This window comes from Narcine bancroftii, chromosome 13, assembly GCF_036971445.1.
Source record: "Narcine bancroftii isolate sNarBan1 chromosome 13, sNarBan1.hap1, whole genome shotgun sequence".
Classification (NCBI taxonomy): domain Eukaryota; kingdom Metazoa; phylum Chordata; class Chondrichthyes; order Torpediniformes; family Narcinidae; genus Narcine; species Narcine bancroftii.
Window position 1 is genome coordinate 23,516,833 of NC_091481.1, and position 23,291 is coordinate 23,540,123.

At 38.9% G+C, this 23,291-nt stretch overlaps 2 protein-coding genes across 10 annotated transcripts in view; one reads left to right on the top strand and one right to left on the bottom strand.

Annotated features, from left to right (window-relative positions):
• The window catches only part of cog5 (component of oligomeric golgi complex 5), a 95,332-nt gene extending 85,758 nt beyond the window's left edge, over positions 1-9,574 (top strand). For 2 of the 3 annotated variants that reach the window (XM_069909161.1, XM_069909164.1), the window contains 5 exons: positions 754-830; positions 2,059-2,185; positions 5,788-5,867; positions 6,665-6,775; positions 9,498-9,574. In XM_069909161.1, coding sequence (XP_069765262.1) covers positions 754-830; positions 2,059-2,185; positions 5,788-5,867; positions 6,665-6,775; positions 9,498-9,546 — 444 coding nt within the window. In that variant the 3' untranslated portion in view covers positions 9,547-9,574. Of the gene's footprint in view, positions 1-753; positions 831-2,058; positions 2,186-5,770; positions 5,868-6,664; positions 6,776-9,497 lie in introns of those variants that run through there. The other variant, XM_069909162.1, reaches the window with a different exon arrangement.
• The window catches only part of hbp1 (HMG-box transcription factor 1), a 33,178-nt gene continuing 18,074 nt past the window's right edge, over positions 8,188-23,291 (bottom strand). For all 7 annotated transcript variants that reach the window (XM_069909169.1, XM_069909171.1, XM_069909168.1 and 4 more), the window contains 8 exons: positions 22,970-23,102; positions 22,595-22,706; positions 22,314-22,429; positions 17,450-17,612; positions 17,197-17,341; positions 14,410-14,730; positions 12,501-12,642; positions 8,188-9,091 (listed from right to left, as the gene is read on the bottom strand). In XM_069909169.1, coding sequence (XP_069765270.1) covers positions 9,074-9,091; positions 12,501-12,642; positions 14,410-14,730; positions 17,197-17,341; positions 17,450-17,612; positions 22,314-22,429; positions 22,595-22,706; positions 22,970-23,102 — 1,150 coding nt within the window. In that variant the 3' untranslated portion in view covers positions 8,188-9,073. The remainder of the gene's footprint in view (positions 9,092-12,500; positions 12,643-14,409; positions 14,731-17,196; positions 17,342-17,449; positions 17,613-22,313; positions 22,430-22,594; positions 22,707-22,969; positions 23,103-23,291) is intronic.

The window sequence follows — 23,291 nt, forward strand, 5'->3', positions numbered from 1 at the left end:
TTTCTTCCTCGTTGATTTATATTTTGAAATATGAAAATTAAAATCTAATTTCAGTGTAAGAAATGTAAATATAAAGAGACAAATGTTTGCGTACACGAATAAACTGAAGGGGAAACTATTAAAATGAGCTAAAATTCCAAGCATCTTGGGGCAGAACGATTGGCCTAGTGGTTAGTGCAACACTATTACAGTGACAGCGATGCAGGTTCGAATCCAGCACTGTCTGTACGTACTCCCTGTATCTGCATGGGTTTCTTCTGGATGTTCTGGTTTCCTCACTTCAAAACATACCAGCATTGTAGGTTAATTGGGGTATTTGCTCAGCATGGGCTTATCGGCCGGAAGGGTCTGTATATCCACAAAAATGTGTTTTTTTTCTCAGTCCAGAGTTTCCTACAGTTGAGTTTTCACCTTGGTAGTTAATGGGGCCTTTGTCAGCATCTCAGTTATTCCTTTCATCAGGTCTCTCACTAAAAAGTTATTCCTCTTGTCCTTCCACACTGTTAGCCTTTGTATTGCCAGATGTTATTCACCATAATGTCCAAGAGCAAGGTGATCTCTTGCTTGTATGATTTCCACAGAGCTAAGGTCCCACTGGAGAAGTTTGTATATTTTCTTCTTGTCCTTTCACTGTATTTTCCCTTGCAACTTGAACAGATCTAAGATCTGATATTTTTTTTCCATCGAGCAACATTATCCAGAGAACTAACAAAACTTGCATTTTGTTTGAACTTGTATCTTGCAATATTACAGATGGAATTAGCTGTAGCTCCACTTTGCAGAAGAGTGTCGGATTTAGGAAAATCTTACCGATTGTTAAGGTCATTCAGGTCAGTTGCATTTACTTCAAGAAAGACTTTTGCATAATTCATAAGCTAAAGGTGTGTGAATTAATTATGTCAGTTTTTCATGGCTTATAATGTTCCATCTATGTATGTGTATTTCATAACTTGAATGGTTCATCTATTTGCAGCAAATAATTCCAGTCTTCTCTAAACTTACTTTTTCACGAACATTTAGTTTTTAAAACCAGTGCCTTTCCTGCCTGATGGAATAATTTTGCACAGACTATTATCCGTAGGAGGCCATGTGCGCTGGATGTACGTGATGTGTGAGAAACATGAATTCCGAGAGGGTGGTGGGTTTTCATTGAGGGCCATTATGTCGAGACAAACTTTGGAATCTATAACTTCTATAAATCATTGTTTTGTTTCTCTGGTTAACAATAAAGCATATGGAATGTAGAATCAAGGAATGTCCTGGGAAAAGAAGCAGTGCACAAAAAAAAATCTGCATAAGAATATATCATGAATGCGAGTGGTCATACCTTCAGACACCAATAGGATTTAGTGAGGAATTAAGACAATTGAATTAAAGCATAAACATTATTTCTGACAAAATGTCATTGAAATATTTGTCCATGCCATGGCCATATGGCCAGATCACCTTTGTTTTTAGCAAAGTTCAATGCAAATTAAAAAACCGGCCAAGATTGTAGTAGAAATACTCTGGAATTTGTTATCCCTTCTATGTCTGTGGTGCGGTAGACACAGCTTTGGTTTGAAATTGCATTCAAAAAGCAGCTCATTCTCAGAAGAGCAGGAAGGTGTCCTATTCGATACTTGTTCAAGTCGTCACAATGCAAGAAAAACCTACAACTTTGATTCAAAGGTAATAATGGCACCACTGAGCTGTTGCTTGGCAACAAACATTAAGGCTGTTTGGATCATTAAGTTGACTGAAAAAGTGCAAGTAACTGAAATTTCACTGGAGAATGCAGATTATTACGTACAATTTGGTTAAGGTTGTGGGGAAGGGGTACTTCCGTTCTGAAAAAAAAAACACAAGACTATTTCTGTGGCAGGTGTCAGTATAAGTTGTTTCAGAGATTTGCTATATTTATAGTAAAGAGTGAGGTATGAAGGACGACAGAGAATCACCAATATCAGTAGCAACAGATGTGTCCTGGGCAACTGTGGAAATTCAGCTAATATTACATCCTGTGCAACTTCAAGTAATTTGTCCATATTTTGTTTAAATCTAATATGTACCTCACAGGCCAATGCTCTTCCAAACAAGTGAACATATTGCTAATAGTCCAGCTGCTGGGGATATTATTCCATACAGCACCATTCTTCATTTTCTCTTCACCAGAGCACCAACTGACTTAAAGTCACCTCACCAGGTATTTATTTAAGCTTGTTCTATTTTTTTTCTCTTAATGTTATAACAAAATAATGCAGCTATGTATTTTATAATACTGTGTCCACTAATACATTTGAAGTTTTAATTTGGATTATGCAAGGATACATTTGTGGCCATTCCCCTCAATAAGAAGTATCCCATTTTGGATACTGTTTGGGGGGTGGGGGGTGGTGGTGGTGGAATAATCTAACAGGTAGAGGCCACAAGGATCAGGCCTCCACAAGGGATGGGAGGAGAAGAGGTGAGCTGTAGTGATAGAGGATTCTTAAAAAGGTTCTGTGGAAGAGGTTGAGCATCCTGGACGGTATGTTACCTCCCTGGTGCCAGGGTCTGAGATATCTCAGATCAGGTTCACTGTTTTCTCAGGAGGGAGGGTGAGCAGCCAGATGCTGTGGTTCATATAGGGACCAATGACATGGATAGGAAGGGTGAGGAGGTCCTGCAAGGAGAGTTCAGGGAGTTGGGCACTAGGTTTCCCCAGAGTTGCCCAGGGTTGAGATCTCAGGATTGCTACCCATGCCACGTGCTGGTGAGGTTAGAAATAGGAAGATAATGCAACTTAACCCGTGGGTAAAGACATGGTGCAGGAGGGAGGGCTTCGGGTTCCTGGATCACTGGGCTCTCTTCCAGGGAAGGTGGGATCAGTTCTGATGGGACGGTTGCATCTGAACTGGAGGGAGACTAATATCCTTGTGGGTAGGTTTGCTTGTGCTGCTCTGGCTCTGGTGAGTTTCAACTAGATTTGTAGGGGAATGGGAACCAGGGCGCCAGAGCAGATAGAGGAGTGGAGGAAGGAGAAGATGATGCAAAAATTGCATGCACTGTGAAAAGTCATGGGTTCTAAAGTGCATCAATTCAATGCAAGGAGTATTGTAGAAAAGGCAGACGAGCTTATTACAATTGGCAAGTGGAATTATGACATTGTGGCCATTAGTGAAACTTGGTTGCAGGATTGGCAGCTCAATGTTCCTGGCTTCCATTGCTTCAGGCACAATAGAACGGGGGATAGTAGGGGATTTTAATTTTCCACATATTGAGGGCTGGATGGCTTAGAGTTTGTCAAATTTTCTAAATCTATAAATGGAGGTAACAATTCTCCTTTTAGAGAACAAGACGAAACAAGTGACAGAAGTATGTGTAAGGGAACATTTTGGGTCCAGTGATCATAATGCCATTAGTTTCAAGAAAATTATGGAGAAGGATAAGACTGGGCCTTGGGTTGACATTCTAAATTGGAAAAAGGGTAATTTTGAGGAAACGAGAAGGCAAGGATGTGAGGGGTATGTGGAAGACCTTCAAAGGTGAAATTTTGAGAGTTATAGTTAGTATGTTCCTGTCATGATTAAAGACAAGGTTAGGAGGCATTGGGAATCTTGGTTTTCAAGCTATTTTTGGGATCTGGAACGGGTGGATGAAAGGGGGAGGAGTGGGTTTGCTCGCCAAGGAAAATAGCTCAGGAAGGCTAGACCAGAAGGCTCATCTACTGAGACTAAATGGGTGGAGCTGAGGAACGGGAAAGCTATGACCACACTCATGGGGTTGATTTATAGACCTCCCAATAGTCAAGAACAATTGGAGGAGCAAATCTAGAGAGATAGCAGACAGCTGCAAAAAACTTAAGGTTGTGATAGGAGATTTTAATTTTCCACATACTGACTTCAGAAGGAGAGAGAGGGATATAACAGGTATAGGCAATGAGAAGCAAATGGAGTATAAAACATGCAAGAAAAACTTGAAGAATCAGGAAGGCAACAAAAAAGGCATGAGGTTGTTTTAGCAGAAAAGGTGAAGAAAAATCCTAAGGGTTTCTACAGGTACATTAAGAGCAAAAAGATAGTAAGGGGAAAAAAATTGGTGGTCGGCTTTATATGAAGCCAAAAGAGTTGGGGGAGATCTCAAATGTCTTTTTTCATCAGTATTCACTCAGAAAACAGACACAGAGGCATGGGAAGTAAGAAAGACAAGCAGTGAGGTCATGGAACCTATACAGATTAAAGAGGAGGAAGTGTTTGCTGTTTTAAAGCAAATAAGAATGGCTAAATCCCCAGGGCCTTACAAGGTATTCCCTCAGACATTGAGGGTGACTAGCATAGTAATTGCAGGGGCTCTGGCAGAAATATTTAAAATGTCCTTAGCCATAAGTGTGGTGCCGGAGGATTGGAGGGTAGCTGACATTTTTTGAAAAAAAGTTCCAAAAGCAACTCTGGAAATTATAGTCTGGTGAGCCTGATGTCAGTAGTAGGTAAGTCATTAGAAGGTGTACTAAGAGGTCAGATATACAATTATTTGGATAGCCAGAAACTGATTAGGGATAGTCAACATGGCTTTGTGTATTGTCGGTCATGTTTAACCAATCTTATAGAATTTTACGAGGATGTTACCAGGAAGGTTGATGAAGGAAAGGCTGTGGATGTTGTCTACATAGACTTTAGTAAGGCCTTTGACAAGGTCCCACATGGGAGGTTAGTCAGGAAGGTTCAGATGAAGTAGTGAACTGGATTCGACAATGGTGGACAGGAAAAGCCAGAAAATAGTGGTGGATGATTGCTTCTCAGACTGGAGGCCTGTGACTAGTGGTGTGCCTCAGAAATCAGTCAGTGATCTGGATGATAATGTGGTAAATTGGATTAGCAAATTTGCAGATGACACTAAGATTGGAGTTAATTGGACAGTGAAGAAGGTTTTCAAAGCTTGTAGAGGGATCTGGGCCAGCTGGAAAAATGGCAGATGAAATTTAATGCAGACAAGTGTGAGGTGTTGCATTTTGGAAGGACAAACCAACAAAGGATGTACACGGTAAATGGTAAGACACTGAGGAGTGCAGTAGAACAAGGACCTGCGAATACAGATACATAATTCCTTGAAAGTAGTGTCACAGAGAGCTTTGGTAAAGAGAGCTTTTGTCATGTTGGCCTTCATAAGTCAAGATACTGAGTTTTGGAGCTGGGATGTTATGCTAAGGTTGTATATTGGTGAGGCCAAATTTGGAGTATTGTGTACAGTTTTGGTCACTTAACTACAGGAAAGATATCAATAAGGAAGAGTTCAGAGAAGATGTACTAGGATATTGCCTGGACGAACTGAGTTGCAGGGAAAGCTTAAACAGGTGTGGACTTTATTCCCTGGAGCGTAGAAGAATGAGTGGAGATACCTCTATATTTAAAATTATGAGGAGGATAAGACCGTATGTAGATAAGTTTTTTCCACTGAGGGTAGGTGAGATACAAACCAGAGGACATGGGTTAAGAGTGAAAGGGGAAATGTTTAGGAGAACATGAGGGGGAACCTCTTCATACAGAATAGATCTTTCAGCTGAGGTGGTGAATATGGGCTCAGTTTTAACATTTAAGAAGAATTTGGAGAGGTATGGAGGGCTGTAGACTGGGTGCAAGTCAGTGGGCTAGGCAAAAAAAAAGGTCCAGCACAGACTAGAAGGGCCAAAGGGGTCTGTTTCTGTGCTGTAGTGTCCTATGATTCTATTGACTCAGTCATTAAAATAACATTTATTAAATGTGTATATTGTACATAGTTTAAAACTATAGCTTTTTAATTCAATAATTAACAGCTGTGAAACCATTGCAGAGGGCAGAATGGTCTGTGGCACGATATTCTCAGTGGCTTGATGACCATCCATCAGAAAAGGATAGACTAATTCTCATCAGGTAATACAATTTCTAGTTACTAATTAGCCTTTTTACATGGAGACCAATTACTGAGATTGCCAGAAGATGCTTGACGAGGCATTGCAAAGATTATTGCAGAAAGTGAAATGTGCTGTAGGAAGCATTTTAATTCTTTTTGAGCATTTATATACAAAAACTGGCTGGCAAACAGGACAAGTGTGGCAGATCTGAACATTTTAAAATTTAGATAAATGACTTGGCTGAAGACAGAGTTTGGATACTAATTTTGTTGATGATAAAGAGAGGAAGGTAAATTAAGGAGAGAATACAAGGACACAAAGGGATATGGGTAGGTTGAGCAATGAAGAATTTAGCACTTTTTTGGAAGCATAATCTAAATCAGCTATTCTCATTGGGGGCTACGGACTGAAATCCTAATAATTTTTGGTCTTTTTATACAGTCAGTAGGAAAGAAATCACATCAGGAGTATTGTGTGTAATCATCATTTTATTTGACAATATTAATTTGTTGGAACAATTACTTCGGTTGTCTAATGAGGAATGGCAGTACAAGTTAGGCTTACAACCACTGAGGTTTATAAAAGTGAGAGTATTATTGAAACTTACTGAGAAATTACAATGGGGTCAATGTGGAGAAAATTGGATGAGAATCTAGAACTTCGAATCACTATTTTAAAATAAGGGATCACACTGACACAAATTTTGTTTATCTTAGAAGGTTGTGAATTTTTGGAACTTCACAGTTGTCTTCTGATGTGTCATTTGAAATGACTTTCTGGTGATGATTGGATTAAGATATTCTCTCTTTCTTACAGGGGCGCCCTTGAAGCTTATGTTCAATCAGTACGAGCAAGAGAAGGGAAAGAATTTGCTTCAGTTTATCCAATAATGCTGCAACTCCTCCAAAAAGCCATGACTGCAATACAGTAACTTTTTCCCCCCCCCAAAGGGTTTTATAATTTCCTAGCTGAATCACTTAGATAAGGGTAACACATTAAGTTAATTAATTATCAAAGTCAGAATTATTTTGAACCTTCTGATATTTGCAGCTGTTTAATTTCATTTGCTTCTGAAGACATGAATTCTTTTTTACAAAATCTACTTTAGTTGCACAGGTTGAGTATCCCTTATCCGAAATGCAAGAGACCAGAAGTGTTTCAAATTTTGGAACACCATTTTAAAAAATGCACTCATTCACTCAGATTTAAAGATGCATGCATTCACATTACTATACAAATATTTACATAGGCACAAACTAAATGAAGCTGACATGTACTGAAAAATCTACACTCAATAATGCACTACTCGTGTCCACTGCGTCCTGTTCTCTGATTGGATTTCTGAACTCGATTACGTATTCCTTATGGGACCACGGACGAACAAAGGTTTGGATTTTGGATAAGGGGTATTCAACCTGTAGCAATTAAAGGCATTGCAGATGGTTGAAGAATCTACTAAACTGAAACAATGCATCAGTTAATCCTTCTCTTAATCCAAGGGTTGATGCACTTAAATTTAAGAACATGATGAATTAATTATCATCAGTAGTTGGTGAACTTGCCTGAATAGTTTCTCCAAGATATTATCTGATATTCACAAAACTGCTGAATCAAAAAGGTGATTTCATTTAAAGTAACAATTTGGAAATGTATTGAAAATTTAGGGAGAAAATTATTTTTTGAATTGGAATAGGAATTGCAGAATAAGATATGGTAAGCAATCATTTAAATGGCTTAATTGGTTTTGGCACAGAAGGCAAGGTGTATATTTTAATGCTGGAATTAAAACAGCCAATTCTGTAAGTTGGTCATAACTAAAGAATGTTTTTAATGAAACTTCACATCTTCCATAAATGAACAGGTCCATTAACTTTTTACATTGTTTTATTTTACACTTATTGAAAGCACTATGTGGTGAGATTTAATTGCAATGCAATTAGTTTAGAGGTGCTGGGAACACAGTCAACCCAACCCCTACTGCGACATGTTGAAAGTATGGCTAAAGGCAATGCTAAGGAGTTGTTAGGTTAATGGGCCGTGATGTGCTGTTTGACATCATTGAACAAATCTCTCGGGAAGTTAACAGTCACTTGCAGTGGCTGCAAAATGAACGTTGATATGTCCGTACCTGGAGATTTATAATTTTTCTTGAGAAACCTTTTGCTGGTATTAATCAATTTTAACTCTCTAACCATACTTTTGTGCATTTTAAATTAAAATAAATGTACATGACCAATTTTCAGCATATTTAATTCACGCATGGGAAAGACATAGCAAGTGGCAAAGGTACCAAATAAAGGATGTGATGCATTTTGAAAGAACCACATACAGACATGTAATACTTTTAACATATTTATTTAAACTTGAATACAATAAAAAAATTGTGCAAGAGTTCCTGTGGGATAAAACAGCCTGCATAAAGACATAAATTTACTTGAGTTAAAGCAGTTGCATATAATTGTTGATCTGTGACTATGAATATCAACACTGAGTGGCATAAATGCCAATCCATGAAAATGACTCTTGCAGAGTCATTCTCATTTTTCATAATGTTGCAAGAAACACTAAAGTGCAATAGTTTTTTTTAGCACAATGGCAAAATTGTGGCCCAAGTGCTTGTTGTGCCCCAATTTATGAATACAAGCCTTGAGTTTTATGGCAACTTTAATTGGCTAAAACACCACAAAGTAAATTTGGGAGCATCCCTGCTCCATATAACTAATTCCCCCACCGTTTGCAAATAAAGTTAATTGAATTAAAATTGTGCAATATAATAAGTGATACAAATCATGGTACAACAGCAGTTATACAGAATTTAAATTTTACTCATTTACATTCTTAAAAATAGACATCTTTATATACCAACTTTCCTCCCTTACCTTAGCACCACAGGATATTTTAGTACAAAGTTTTCAAGCCTAAAAGCTATATTTACCTGAAATAACCTTTGACTGAACTTTGGAAGAATGAGGAATTATGGCCATTTACAAAATGCAGTTAGGTAAGTCAGAAAGATTAAATGCTTTGATTTACAACACCATTTATATAAAAGCAAACTATACTCACTTTATTACAATTGTCTAAATATAGATTTATCACCAAGTCCTCAATTAAAACTGAAATATAAAGATACACTGAGTCTTTTTTGCTCACTTGCATCCAGTTTTCTAAAATTCATTCCAGATGGTGAAAGTCAAGGATAAAGTGGGTTTCTAAAGATTCTGGTTACTGCTGCTGCGAACCCTGTTATAAAACAAAAATCAATAACGGCTAGTTTAATTACTTGTGTATCTGCACATTTGCCAGCATTCAATCAACTGGCTGAAAAAAAGAAATAAATACGTTTTAAGATGAATAATGAATATAAAAAATAAAGGTTAAAATTGTAAAAGTAAATGTTCTCTGAGGAAACCATAATCCTTTAGTGAATATAGGAGCAAATATTCAGCCAGAACAGTGCCTTGGTCGTGCTTTACTTGTAGCAGCTGTTTGAATGAAATGGCATCGCCCAGGATGAAGTCCTGGTTGATGCTGTTCATTCACTGGTTAGTAAGAGTCTTTATCAGTATATTAGTAAGGTGTTTTCTGTAAACTTGGGAGGGGGTAGGGTGTTAATTATCTATAATGTTATTGTCTTTCTTTCGAGCAGCTCCGTGGAGATGCAGCGAAGGTTGAATATTTACAAAGAATGTAACTAAAAAATAAAGTCAAATTTTTTAAGGTTTATGTAATTCATGCAAGTGAAGTTTGTTCAGTACAAGTATATTATATGTTTGTCTTTTGAACAGTTTATTCTTAATGCTGGTGCAATAGGCATTTTAAAGGTGAGTCTCAAGCAACCAGAAAATTTGCAAATCTAGCATTTACCAATCCCTGTGGATGCCGGATACCAGAGGTTTTATTGTCCTAGATAACAAAAACATTTAGCATTATTAATTTATACAATATTAATAATGGGCAAATTATTGGAGAGGATTCTTGGGACTAGGATATCCAAGTATTTAGAGTAGGAGAGTCTTCTCAGGGATAGTCAGCATGGGTTTGTGAGGGGGTTAAAGGAAGTAACAAAGGAAATTGAAGTAGGTGTATATGGATTTTACTAAGGCATTTGACAAGATCCCCCATGGTGGTCTCATTCAGGAAGTCATGAGGCATAGGTGTGTGGATTCAGAATTAGCTGGAGTGCAGAAAGTAGAAGGAGATGGAATGTATTTTGCTCCAGATCAGTACATCTGAAGTTCTGCAGGGCTCTATTCTAGGACCCCCACTCTGTGATTTTTATAAATGACCTGGACAAATAAGTAGAGGAATGAGTAAGTTAGCTGATGACCAGACGAATGGAGGTATTGTGGATTGGAGGTTACAAGAAGATATAGACAGGATGCACAGTTGGGCAAGAACTTGGCAGTTGGAGGTCAATGCAGATAAGTATGAAGAGGTGCATTTTGGAAGGTCCAACCTGAAGGTGGAGCACATGGGTGAAGGCAAGATTCTTAACAGTGTGGAAGAATAGAGGATCCAAATCCAATGATCTCTCAAGGTTACCACACATGATAGGGTAGTTATTGAAAGCCAGCATACCATAAGCATTCTTTAGTCAGGAGATTGAGTTCAAGAATCATGAGGTAATGTTGCAGCTGTACAAAGCTCTGGTTAGACCACACTTGGAGTATTGTGTTCCGTTCTAGGTGATGTGGAAGCTTTGGAGAGGATACAGAGGAGATTAAAAGGATGTTGCTTGGATTGGAGATTATGTTTTGACAAAACTAGGGCTTTTTTCTGGAGCGAAGAAGGATGAGAGGTGCTTTAATAGTGGGCCACAAGATTCTGAGAGGCAGAGAGAGAGTGGACAGCCAGTACCTTTTTGTCCGGCGACAGTCGCAAATACCAGAGGACATCTGTATAAGATGAGGTGGAGGAAAGTTTAGGGGAGATATTGTGGGTACTTTCTTTTATGACATAGTAGTGGATGCCAGGACTACATTGCCAGGGTGATGATGGCTGTTGTAATAGGGACATTTAAAAGACTCTTAGACAGGCACAAGGATAGACAAAAATGGGTTTATGGGTGGAAAGTAGGTTTATTTAGGTTGGCACAACATCATGGGCTGAAGGGCCTGTACTGTAATGTTATAAATTAGTCCCAAGTTTAGATCTTTGTCCAATAGCTAAGAGCACTTGGGCATGAAGATCAAAGTGGCCTAACTTTGTTCAATAAACTATTATGTACAGATGGTCTGTACTGGTGTCTTGCTGCTCATTTAAAGAACTATCCACAATGGATCAACAATATTGCTAAAGTGCTGTAGAAGTCATTTTAAAAAATGACCAAAGCAAAGTAAGTTTTGAAAATAAAATAAAACTGATGAAAGGAAAAGCACAACTAAAGTCATTTCAGACTGTAACTGGTGAATCAAATTTAGGCCTTTTCACATTGGCAACCTATTAAATTGACATACGAGCAACCCGTTTTGAAATACTGGTAGGGCCAAGGTGCACCCTTTCACCTTGTCTACCCGGTATTTTGGAGCAAAGGGAGACCTACCCTCCAGCAGTGACGTCCTGAGTGACGTAATATACTCGCAGACAGTGAATGCTTTGTCTATACACTGGATTCTAGCCTCTCTCTCCGGTACGTTCCCATACCTCACCCTAGCCCTTCACACTGCAGGTGGGGGTAAACAAAAATATGCCCTACATCCAACAGCAGGAGGATAATGGAGCAGATCAAATCATTGAACCAAATAACAATAAAGATGACAGACTTAAATTTAGTTGGGTGCATTCTTGCCATCAGGTAAAACAACTTTTGAAGTGTGCTTTAATTCAGTTGTTTAATTAAATTGTGCGCGCATTTTCCCACACTCTTATTCGTGTGTTTTAATCCCACTACGATTTTCTGATACTGGAGTAGGTTTATATAGGTCGGCACAACATCATGGGCTGAAGGGGTCATATTGTGCTGTACATAATGCTTAACTATCCTGCAAGAATGTCTTAAGAACGTCACTAATGAGACCCAGCATACCGGGTCGCCCGTTCACTCTGGAGCCAGGTCAAAATTATCCCACCTCTGATGCTACCTGCCTCGGCGTGTCAGCCACTTTAGCATATAAAAGCAAAATACGGTGGCTGCTGAAAATCCAACACAAAGTACTCAGACATGATCGAGGAACAGTGAGCCCCTCTGAATGAGGAACAGCTTTCACTCTTCAATAGCAACCTCACATTTATCTTCATTCACCTCTGATGAAAACTTCCAACTTGTCTTTTTTCCCCCTCAGGATTCTAAAGCAGTAAGACATTATTGCCAAACCCACTTGTTTAAATATGACTGGCTATCTGAATTTTGACATTCTAGACAGCTTTACTTTTTATGTTGCCTTTTAAATAAATCCTCTATACCTAGTGCCTTGACCTGAACAAGGAATTCAAAATCAAACGTATCTAATCACCTTAAAAATCCACAAAATTGCCTGCAGTGACAGCAAAGAATCCTTGATTCTTTATCTACTTTAACAATGAAGCCCTCACTCAAGATGGCAACTGTAATTATCATTATTTCCTTCCCTAATATCACTTGCAAGTCCTTTATCTATTAATGCTCACTATTCAAGTAACAAAACCAAAAAAAAAAGTTTTAAACACTCACAGAGTTGCTTCGTTTCCTTTTCCAGCAGTCTGGATTAAGGCGTTTTTGTTCCTCTGCCAGAGCCTTGGCTTCCAATGTATAAATTCTCCTCTCTTCATTTTTCATCATTTTCCACTTGTCACCTAAAATTACACTGATGGCCCTACAAGATATACATACAAGAGCATCCTTAGACCAAGATCTTGCATTCAACGGTCTCATTTACATTTGTCTGGCCACACACAATCCAATCAATACACAAATTACCACTTTATATTTTCATGCAAATAATTTTCCAGAGTTAAAGTTATGGGTTTAAATCATTATCATTTGATATTCTTTCAACACACTTTAGAGTTCTTTAATTAAATATTTTCTCTATTTTGCTGTATCATTCCAATTGAACCAATAAAAAAAGGATGGAGAACATTTTATTTTCAGTAAATTATGCCTGGACATCCAACCAAGTGTATTGACAGCTGTGAAAGACCTGCCCGTGGATCACACGATGCACCTAAGAAGACAGGTGGGGAATTGTACTAACAGAAGGCAACTGTAGAAATTTATTTGAAAAATAAATCCATTAAAAAACCATTAATGGATTTGCATTAACTACATTTGTTGCCCTGTCACAATGTAGTGAAACACAAATGACCTACCTGCCTGTTAAACAAGTGTCATTATCCTGTTAAAATATGGCAGGTTTCCCACGTCATATTCTGATTCCACTATATCTTAAAGTGGTGTCTTTCCTAAATGCAATTGAATCTTTCAACAGGATCCTATCTTCTATCACAAAATTAATACTCCTGAGCAAATACATGATCTACAACCTATGTAGCTCCAATTTTAGACATACTGCATGGTAATAACGGGCCCTTAGGCCCAAAAACATGCCATCCAATTGCACCCAAATGACTGACGACCCCCCCCCCCCCCCCCCGTATAACTCAACTAACCATTTACAGAGCGGAAACAGGCCATGTCGGTCTTTCGAGTCCGCACCGGTTTACTAGAACAACTCCACTAGCTCAAACCTCCCGCTCACCACCAATAACCCTCCGACCCCCTCACCTCCATGTACACATCCAACCTTCTCTTAAATGACGCAACTATCTCTGAATACAGGGTTAATGGTTACTTAGGAGTGTGAATGAAGGTATTTGTTTCATTCTATTGCAGTCAAAGCATTTCTATCTGTGACTTATCTTTTGCTCTTCATGTCACATCCTTCATGAGCCCAAGCCTCAATCTATCCTAGCTCTCCTTCCCTTCCTCAGCAAAATGGTTTCAACTATTGTCATCTGATGAAAACTACTCACATTTGTAAAACTGCCCCCAAGTACTGTTCATTTTTAACTGTTTTCTTTCCAAATGCAGGGAAAATGTGGAGTAGACAATATTTCACAGTTTTGGCTAAAGGAGCCAATTTAAATTGAGAAATAGTTTTTTTTTGAGAGGACAAGTTCCAGAGTTGTTTGATATAAAAAGTGGTGCTGCACAGTTTTGAGCGCAATGATTTTCAATATCATAGTTAACAACTTGATGCACTTCCTATAAAATTGTTTACTTCTACAGACAGGTTGTCATGTTTTGCAAGAAGAAAAATGTCAATGCTAGATGTAGAAAGCCTCAAAGAAATGGTGAGATGTAGAGGCAGAATTTTATTCAACCACCAGGAATGTAATTTTCCATATAATTCTCTATACTTTAGGCTTTTTGACCAATTCTTTTGTAATTATAACATGTCAGATACTTTAAAGTTACCATCTAAAAAAAATAAACTTGAAAAATATATCAATCCTTTCTTAATCTCAAAATGCATTAAATGAACTGAAATCGTAAAACATCTAGATGCAAAGATTAATATGATTGGGTCTGGGACTTCTATTAAGATTTAGAAATATTTGTCATTAAAATTTAAACCAACCTGTTATCTTTTCCTGGGTACATCTGAGTGTATTCAACTCTATACTTTTTGGCAAAGAGCATGAAGGCATTCATTGGTCTCTTGCATTTACTGTTTGTGGGAGAAGTGGTACTCAATGTGCTAGCGGTCCCTGAGGTTATATTTTTACTGGATTTATTATAATTACAAGGCAGGTGTGATGATCCAGAAGGCACAGAGCCTGTGATCCATTCAGATTTTTCGCAGTCTGGACTGCTGGCACTTGTCTGGGAAGCACGACGCTGACGAGCCATACTGCTCAGTACATAAACAGCTGAGGAATCCATTGGTGTAAAATCATAGCTGTAACAGAGTCCAAAGTAGTGACATTTTTTACTGATGTCCAAAATTATTTAACTGCATTAGTGTTTGATTGGAAAATAATAATTATCCGACTGAATTTGTAAAATATTTCTTCATTGGTGTCAGTTGTGCATTATTCCTCACATCTATTGCAGTATCAAAAATTCAACCAAAGTAAGTTTTTTGAATGTCGAGTTAGCACAATGTAGTTCAATAATAAATACAGGGTCTTTCTAATTGAAATGACAGACCAGGCTTAAAAGGGTTCATGGCCTTCCAGCACCTTTTCAAATTCTTAAGATCTCAAGATGTAATACTATAATTCAGTGATCCTTGAAGGGATAAAGTAAAGGATATAGAACAAAAATAAAGGGACAGAATTTAGCCAACTGATTCTAAAACCAATTTTGTCATCTGGAAATCCTAATGAACCAAATTATTTAAAATTAAATGTAACCTGTAGTTTCTATATTCAAGCTCCTGTTTCGTTTAGTGACTGTCACTTTAGGGTTAGTACAAATTGTGACCATTCACAACTGTGGAGAGAACTGAGTGGCAACCATCAGATACAGAGAACACATTTGAAGGAACACTTTGCGATCCGCAGCCATCTCATAATACTGCTGAGTGACTCTGCGAAATGGACAATTTGGTTGATTCTCCCTGTCAGAGGAATTACTGATCCCCACTGTGACCAAAGGAAAGGTCATTTTGAGGGGGACCGAATGAACCACAACGGGACCAAAAAGTCACTTTGACTGATCTGTGCCAGGGGTTTTGGAAGCATAGTTTCCCCTTGCCAAGGAAAAGGGAAATTGTGACAATAGTTCCTTCTCAGCAAGCAGCTGGTCACTCAATTTCTCCCACCTCCTTCTTGGTTACCTCTGTGCATCAGTTTGAGTCTGCATTTCAATACAGGATTTCTAAGGCTGAACTTTGGATTGACTTTCTAGAATTGGGCCTAAGCTGTAAGGGTTTGGGTATCCTACACATGTATAGTCATGCATAGTTGGGATTAAGTTAATTAAGGAGTTATTAGTAGTTATTAATAAATATATTGTTTTAAAATAAAAACAATATATAAAAATAGCAGATGAGTATGCTTTCACCCACAAATTAGACGTACCAAGTAGAACCTTCCAAAAGGGATAATATGGACTATCCAAGCAAGTTAGAAAATAAATTGGGAAGTAGTGCCAGAACTCAAGATGAAAGAAACCAAGAAAAGGAAAAACCTTTGGGTCCCCTTTACCAATATTGGAAGAAACCTAGTCACGTGATAGCAAATTGTTCAATGCTGAGGAAAGAAGGCAGTGCCTGCATTCAAAGAGATGAAAAAAATCAGAAATTCAAAGAGGTTCCAGACCTGCTGGTGATATTAGGGATGAATTCAAATATTTTGTGTCAGCGTTTGAATTTAAGTAAAGGAAAGGTCATCACAACTGACTGAAAATCCTTACTGGGGCCGCCCAGTCACTCTCATTGGACAGTGTTTTAGAGTTTGGCGATAAGATTGCCATGGGTGAAAAAAATTTTGATTTGAGGTCTGGGAGGTGATCTGGAGTCAATACATCTGTACAGCATAATGTTGAAATCAGAATCTGTTGATGGACCTGTTACGATAGGGATCCGATTAAGTTTACTAGTGGAGGGGATCTCGTTGTTATTAGGAAATGACCTTACAGAGGGTAAAGTTGTCCCTGAGGTGCAGAGACAGCTAAGCCAGTCACAGATGAGACAAAGACAGATTCTGATATATATCCAGCCTGCACAGTGACACGAACTATGGCTAAAAAGCTTGGTAGTACAAACGATTCTGTGTGGACTGATTTAAAAGGGATTGGAATCTGTGATAGTACAAAACAGAACTCAGGTTGTCATAACCTCCAAAACCTTTACCGCCTCCTTTATTGGACCAGAGTTCTGGTGTTAAACCCAAATGTAAGGATTTGTCATTATCCCAAAGAGAATTTATAGCAGGGCAAAACGGAAATCCTGATCTTACTAAAGTGACAGATAAGACTCACTCTAAATTAAATTCCAGTTGGATATTATTTCAAGAAAGGTTTGGGTATCTTCCCCCGCCCCCCCACACACACACACAAATATATTCGTGCACAGTTAGGGTTAATTATTAGCATTTATTAATATATTGTTTTAAAATAAAAACAATTTCTCTCTTGGTGAACTTCTATTGCTGCTGGTCTGTGAGATGAAAGTACTGAAGTGACATGCTAAATTCTGAAATTCCTTATAAAATAATTTTACGTGTAACCTGATCCCTTTAAAATATCCCAGTCATGACTGGTCACAAATACTAGCCTATTATAACCTTGCATACAATTTCTAGTGCAAATCCTTTCTTTTACTTCAGATCAATTAAATTATATGTAGAAGTAATGCTTTTACTAAATAACAAATATTGAAAACAATAACTATTATTGAAATAAATATTTTTCTCATCACCTCCTAAATGTGTCAAAAACTCCTGAGTCATCAAAGTTGTTGGCATCTGGATGCCCAGGAGGTAGACAGACATCTCCCACTTCCATTTCATAACATGGAATTCCATGGTGAACCACTGTTAAGCTGGGGTAAAAAGAAGACCATCCTGCAATATTTAAAGAAAGAAAAAACTGTATCCCACATTTTGGTGGAAAAATAATTCATCATACATTTGAGAACTATTAAAATTGCAACACCGGAGTATAATTCTGACCTTTATTTTTCACATAGAAGGGGTGATCCAATCTGCACTCCACAGTCAATTTGCCATCCTGTGACTTGCCAGGATCAAAGGTTAATTTCAGCACAGAACGTCCAAAGGAAATGGTTTCCGAGTGTCCCACCAACTTTAGCCCTTCAGATCCATATCTGTTTTTCTGTGGAATAAATAATTTTTTTCACAAATAGCTCACTCTGGACAGAATTCTTACAGAAGCAAAGAACTCTACAGCACAGTATAGGCCCTTCGGCCCTCGATATTGTGCTAACTTTTATATTCCTACCCAAAAAAACCTTGTAACCCTCTTTCTTTCATCCTTGTGCCTGTCTGAGTCTCTTAAATGCCCCTAATGGTTTAACTTCCACCACCATCCATTATAAGGCATTCCAGGTACACACAACTAAAAAAATAAGAGTTTGACGTCTCTCCTAAACTTTCCTCCCTTCACTTTGTATAGATGCCCTTTGGTGTTTGCTGTTACTGCCCTGAGAAAAAGGTACTGGCTTTCTACCTGACCTATAGCTTTCAAGATCTCTATTAAGTCACCTTTTATCCTTCTTCATTCCAAAAATCTTGCCTCATAAGACTTAATTTCCAATCCAGGCAATTCCCAGTAAATTTTTTTTGCACTCTTCTCCAAACCTTCCATATCCTTCCTATGATGAGGTGACCAGAAGCGAACACAATATTCGAAGTGTGGTCTCCCCAAAGATACGGAGAGTTGCAACTCTTGAACTCAATTCCCCCAACAAATGAAGTCAGCATCCCATAGCCCTTCTTAACTATTCTCTCCAACTGTGCAGCAACCTTGCGGATTATATGGATTGGGACCCCCACGGTCCTTCTGTTCTTCCACACTGTTAAGTCTCCGACCAATAACCCTGTACGCAGTTTTCAGGTTTAACCTTCCAAAATGCATCACCTCACACTTATCCAGAGTGAACTCCATCTGCCACTTTTCTGCCCAACTCAGCATCCTGACTATATCCTTAGGTAAATTACAACAACTTTCAACACTCCTCCAACTTTCGTATCATCTGCAAACTTACTGACCCATCTTCCACTGCTCCATCTAGGTTATTTTTATGTATATATGTTTTTTTTTAAAAAGAGGAGGGGTCCTAGAACAGATTCCTGCAGAACTCCACTAGTTAGTGACCTCCATGCAGAATACTTTCTGTCCACTACTATTCTGCTTTCTACATACAACCCAGTTTTTAATCCACACAGCCACGGATCCATGGATCCCATGCCTCATGACTTTCTGAATGAGTCTCTCACCTTGTTAAATGCTTAACTAAAATCCATAACTACCACATCTACCAATTTGTCTAAGGCAAAAAGTTCCTTGCAGAGGGTGTGCAATTATTATTGTGCAAAGGACAATTGAGACATTAAGGCTTTCCATCCCATCATGGCAGGAGCAAGCATCATCCATTTGTGCCCTTCAGCTTCAGTCATCAGGGGAATCTATACAAGAGGTCATGTTGCAATAGTGGATGTCAGCGACAAATCCTGGAACTGCAAAATAGCAGAACCATCTGTTATGGTACCATGAGACCCAAAATCTCATCCAGCTTTGTTCAAGTATTATATTGAAGCTTTTATACGTCATGCCTTCAAGGCACAAATAACATAGCCCATGGTAGTAACCACTGGAGTTGGTCGCTCACAATTTTGGAGTAGCATATTTGCTCTAATGGAGGATTAGAAGACAAGGAAGATTTCTCAGGTTCTGAAGATATTCTCTAGACTCTATGCCCTTTTAATTAGCCACAACCATTCGAGATACACAAATCAAAGACAACAAATGTAATGAAATAAAATTGGGAAACACTGAATACACATTGGAAGTCGGGGAGCATCTGTAGAGATGGAAGCAGCTATATTCCAAGATTGAATAGACTCATGGAAAACCCATTTACCTCATTGGAATAAAATATTTTTCTATTTATTTTAAATGATCCGATATGCCATTGTATAGAATGATCCAAACTTTAAAAATGTCACCTTAAATTCAATGTTGCCCAATACAAAATCCAAGATTCTTATGTTGACGACGAAATGCATCTTCCAGCTGGCTTCAATGCAATCTCGCGCATGTCCCATTAGTTATTAGTCTCAGTGCTCTTCCACAGGGTTCATCTGCCTGGTCCAACTGCTGTTGGCTCTGTACAGGCTTTAAATGGCCTATTAGGGAGCTAACTGTGGTTTATTTTAAAATATCCAAATTAAATTTAAACCTTTAAATGATCATTTGTTATTAAAATATTGTGATTTGGCTTTTAACAGCATCCACTGGTTAGCAGTAAATGGCAGATATTGGGGGCCCTCTTATACAAAGCCTATGGCTCAAAACAAACATTTTAGGTGGAAATTCCATGGTCGTTCTATACATGCCATAATTATGCATTTTTTTGTAGCACACAGTATTATTTTTGGCCAAAGGAAAAAAGATAGATTATTTCACCCAGCAATTGATATTACAATTTCCTGACAAAGGACCTACAAGCCCATACAGAAAAGGATCTTTATCTCTTCTTCCGCTTCACTGACGACTTGACTGATGGTACCTCATGCACCCATGATGAGCTCATCAACTTTATCCACTTTGCTGTCAACTTCCACCTGACCTGAAAACGGCAGCACTGCCACTGATGAGGATCCGTGGGAAGCAGGGAGCGGACTCACAGATCTCCTGCGGGGTCCAACCACAAAGTTCAACTGCCATCAGCTCCATACAGGCTTTAAACAGCCTTTAAATAGAGCAGACAATGGTTTTACTGAAAAACACTGCAACTGTGTGGTCTGTGCCCAAGATGTAGGTGTCCTCTGATTGGCAGGATCCATGAGGGGCTACAGACTGGGAAAGCAGAGGATTGGTGCAGGGCACCTGAAAATGAGATGATCTTCATTTGAGGAGACGCAGAGGAGAGGACCAATGGGATGGTGAGGGGCTCTGAGGCTGAAGAACACACAGGCAGCAGGCTGTTGGTGATTAGAAGTGGGGAACCCATGAAGGCAATGTGATGCTGGCGATTGCAGTCGCCATGCTGCAGACTGCTGGAGGCTGATCAAGAATGGCTGAAGGGGATACCAGGTATCAGAACTGGGATGTGAGAGGGTGGTGAAGGGGTCCTGATTGTGTCAAAGGTTCGCATCTGGAGCTTGGGGTGAAGGTTTATTTGGACTGGACTCTGTGTGGCTGCAGGAGCTCTGGAGGGGACTCTGAGAGGACTTTTGCTTCTCTTTCCAACTGTAATAGGCACTTCAGGCAATTTCTGCCAATGGCAAATCTGTCTGCCTTAAAGCAGACAAAAAAGTGTAATATTACACTGTCTTTATTACATGACAATTTAATCTTGAATCTCAAATTCACTTGGTCCATGTCAAACAACCCTCTCCTCTTTCTCGATCTTTCTGTCTCAATCTCGGGAGTCAAACTCCTGACAGATATTTTCTGCAAACCCATCAACTCCCACAGCTACCTTGGCTACACCTCTTTATAGCCTGTCCCCTTCAGAGATTCCATTCCTTTCTTGCAGCAATCGTGTCTGCTCCCAGGACTAGGTCTTCCAAGCAAGATCATCCGAGATATCACTCCTTCTTCAAAAAATTAGATTCATCATTTGGCCTTCACCTGAATATCCTCCATTAAATGCACATTTTCATGGTCCCCTCTGCACCCAAGCTCCACTAGGACGAGACCCCTCTTCACCTACTACTTATGGCACCAAATATCCTCTGCCATTTCTGTCACCTACTGTATGATCACATCACCAGGCACATCTTCCCATCTCCTCCTTACACAGGGACAACTCCCTCCATGACACTGCCATCCACTTACCAGTAATTGCCCCCTTGGTTCCTACTTCTGCGACTGTGGGAAGTGCTGTACTTGCATCTGTGTGTCCTCCTTCACCACTGTTTGGAACCCAAAATAGCCCTTCCAAGTGAAGCAAAACTTCACTTGTAAATCTGCAGGGGTCATCTGCTGCATCCGATGCTGCCACTGTGGCCTCTACAGTGGAGGTACTGGATGCAGTGTGGGAGATCATTTCATTGAGCACCTTCGATCTGCCTGCCACATTAGCAGGGATCTTCCACTTCAACTCCTCACCCCATTCCCAAGCCGACATGTCTGTCCATAGACTGAGACTACCTGCAAATTGGAGTAACAACACCCCGTAATCCGTCTAGGCATCCTCCAACCAGATGGCATCAACATAAGACTTCTTTGGTTTCCATTATTTCTTCTGCATTCCAATATCTCCTTTCCTTTAGCTCTCTCTCTCTCTCTCTCTCACTCCCTTTCCTTCTCTCTCCTTTTCTCCAGCTCTGCATTAACAGAGCCATACACCTCCCCCAATCAATTCTCACCTTTTCTCATCTGTCCTATCCATGTCCAATTATGGCCTTTTGTCAGTTGGACTGTGCTCCTCTCACTGCCCATTCTTCCTTCCTCCCTCAGCCTTTTTAATCAGGCACCTGCCTGTTTTTTCACTCATACCTTGAAGAAAGGGTCAGGCCCAAACCATTGGTTTATATAGCTTTACTTCCTTTGGATACTGCATGATCTTCCGAGTTCCTCCAGTATTTTACTACAATCACAGCATCTGCAAACGTTTGTATTCCACTTAATTACTCGTTATTCTGTTGTTCAGGCATGCCTTACAGATGCCTTACAGATTAAAATATTAATTTCCAATACAATCTTTTGTGAAAAATATGGATTGATTAAAATGTAAATTTACTCAATTTAAAAGAAAATATTTCAAGTTCATTGTTATATGTACAACAAGAGAGTGAGGAAGCATGGTATTTTAACATTCAAGAACAAATAGCGGCAAATGGTCACCTTATGGGAAGGGGTTTTTAAGGTTTTTTCATCCTGAGCTGCCAGTTCCATTTTTGCAAATTCTTCAACATCCAGCCAATCTCTGTAACTACCCTTCTGGAAATGCAGACGTGTGCCTATAAACAGCAATTAACAGAAGCTTACTGGCAAGGAAAAAAATCCTGGAATGGGTTTCATACACATACAGAAAAATCTGCAGTTGCTAAAACTATGTGCGCTTTTCATGTCCAATAATGTTTACATGATTAATTCCATGAAAGTTTTAGCTTTAATCAATGTACCTTTCATGAAGCAGTTCCAAGCAGTTTGTGGCCATGAATGGGACCAACCAAGCTCATCATCATCTGATAGAGATGACAAACAAAAGATGTCGGACTCCGATTCACTACTCGTCTATTGTAAAGTGAAGTAGAAATTATTAATCGTTCGTCTTTCACTAGCTGCATAATTGAACATAAAAGTCAGGCAGCTACAGTTAACCCCTCATGAATTGAAAAGCTATCCTCAGCACATTTCACAAACTAAAACGAACAGAGTTAATAATCAGTATAGGTGATGTTTATTCATCGTTTCTGTCACCTTTACTTTCCTCTGCATTGTAATTCAAAAGAACAAGTTTGCATATTTGTAAGTCTTATGATATTAGGTATACATACTCTTTCTCTTTTAATATTAGCCTGTTCTTCCCAATGATTTGTGGGCAAATTAGATTCATTTTCTGAAAGAACTGGTGGTGGACGAGCATAGGAATGTAAACTTTTACTTGTAGCCACTAGATGCACTGGTGATCTGAAGAAAAGAAAAAAAATAATGTAACAATGTAAAATGTACAGGTCAACTTATTTTATGTGCAAATATAGAGCACTGTGCAAAACATGCAACGGTCATTAAAACAAAGCCTTATTGGGATATATTTTCTTTAAAACTGAATCTCTCAGAGGAGGATAAAACAAAAAGATTTGAATCAAATCTTCAAAT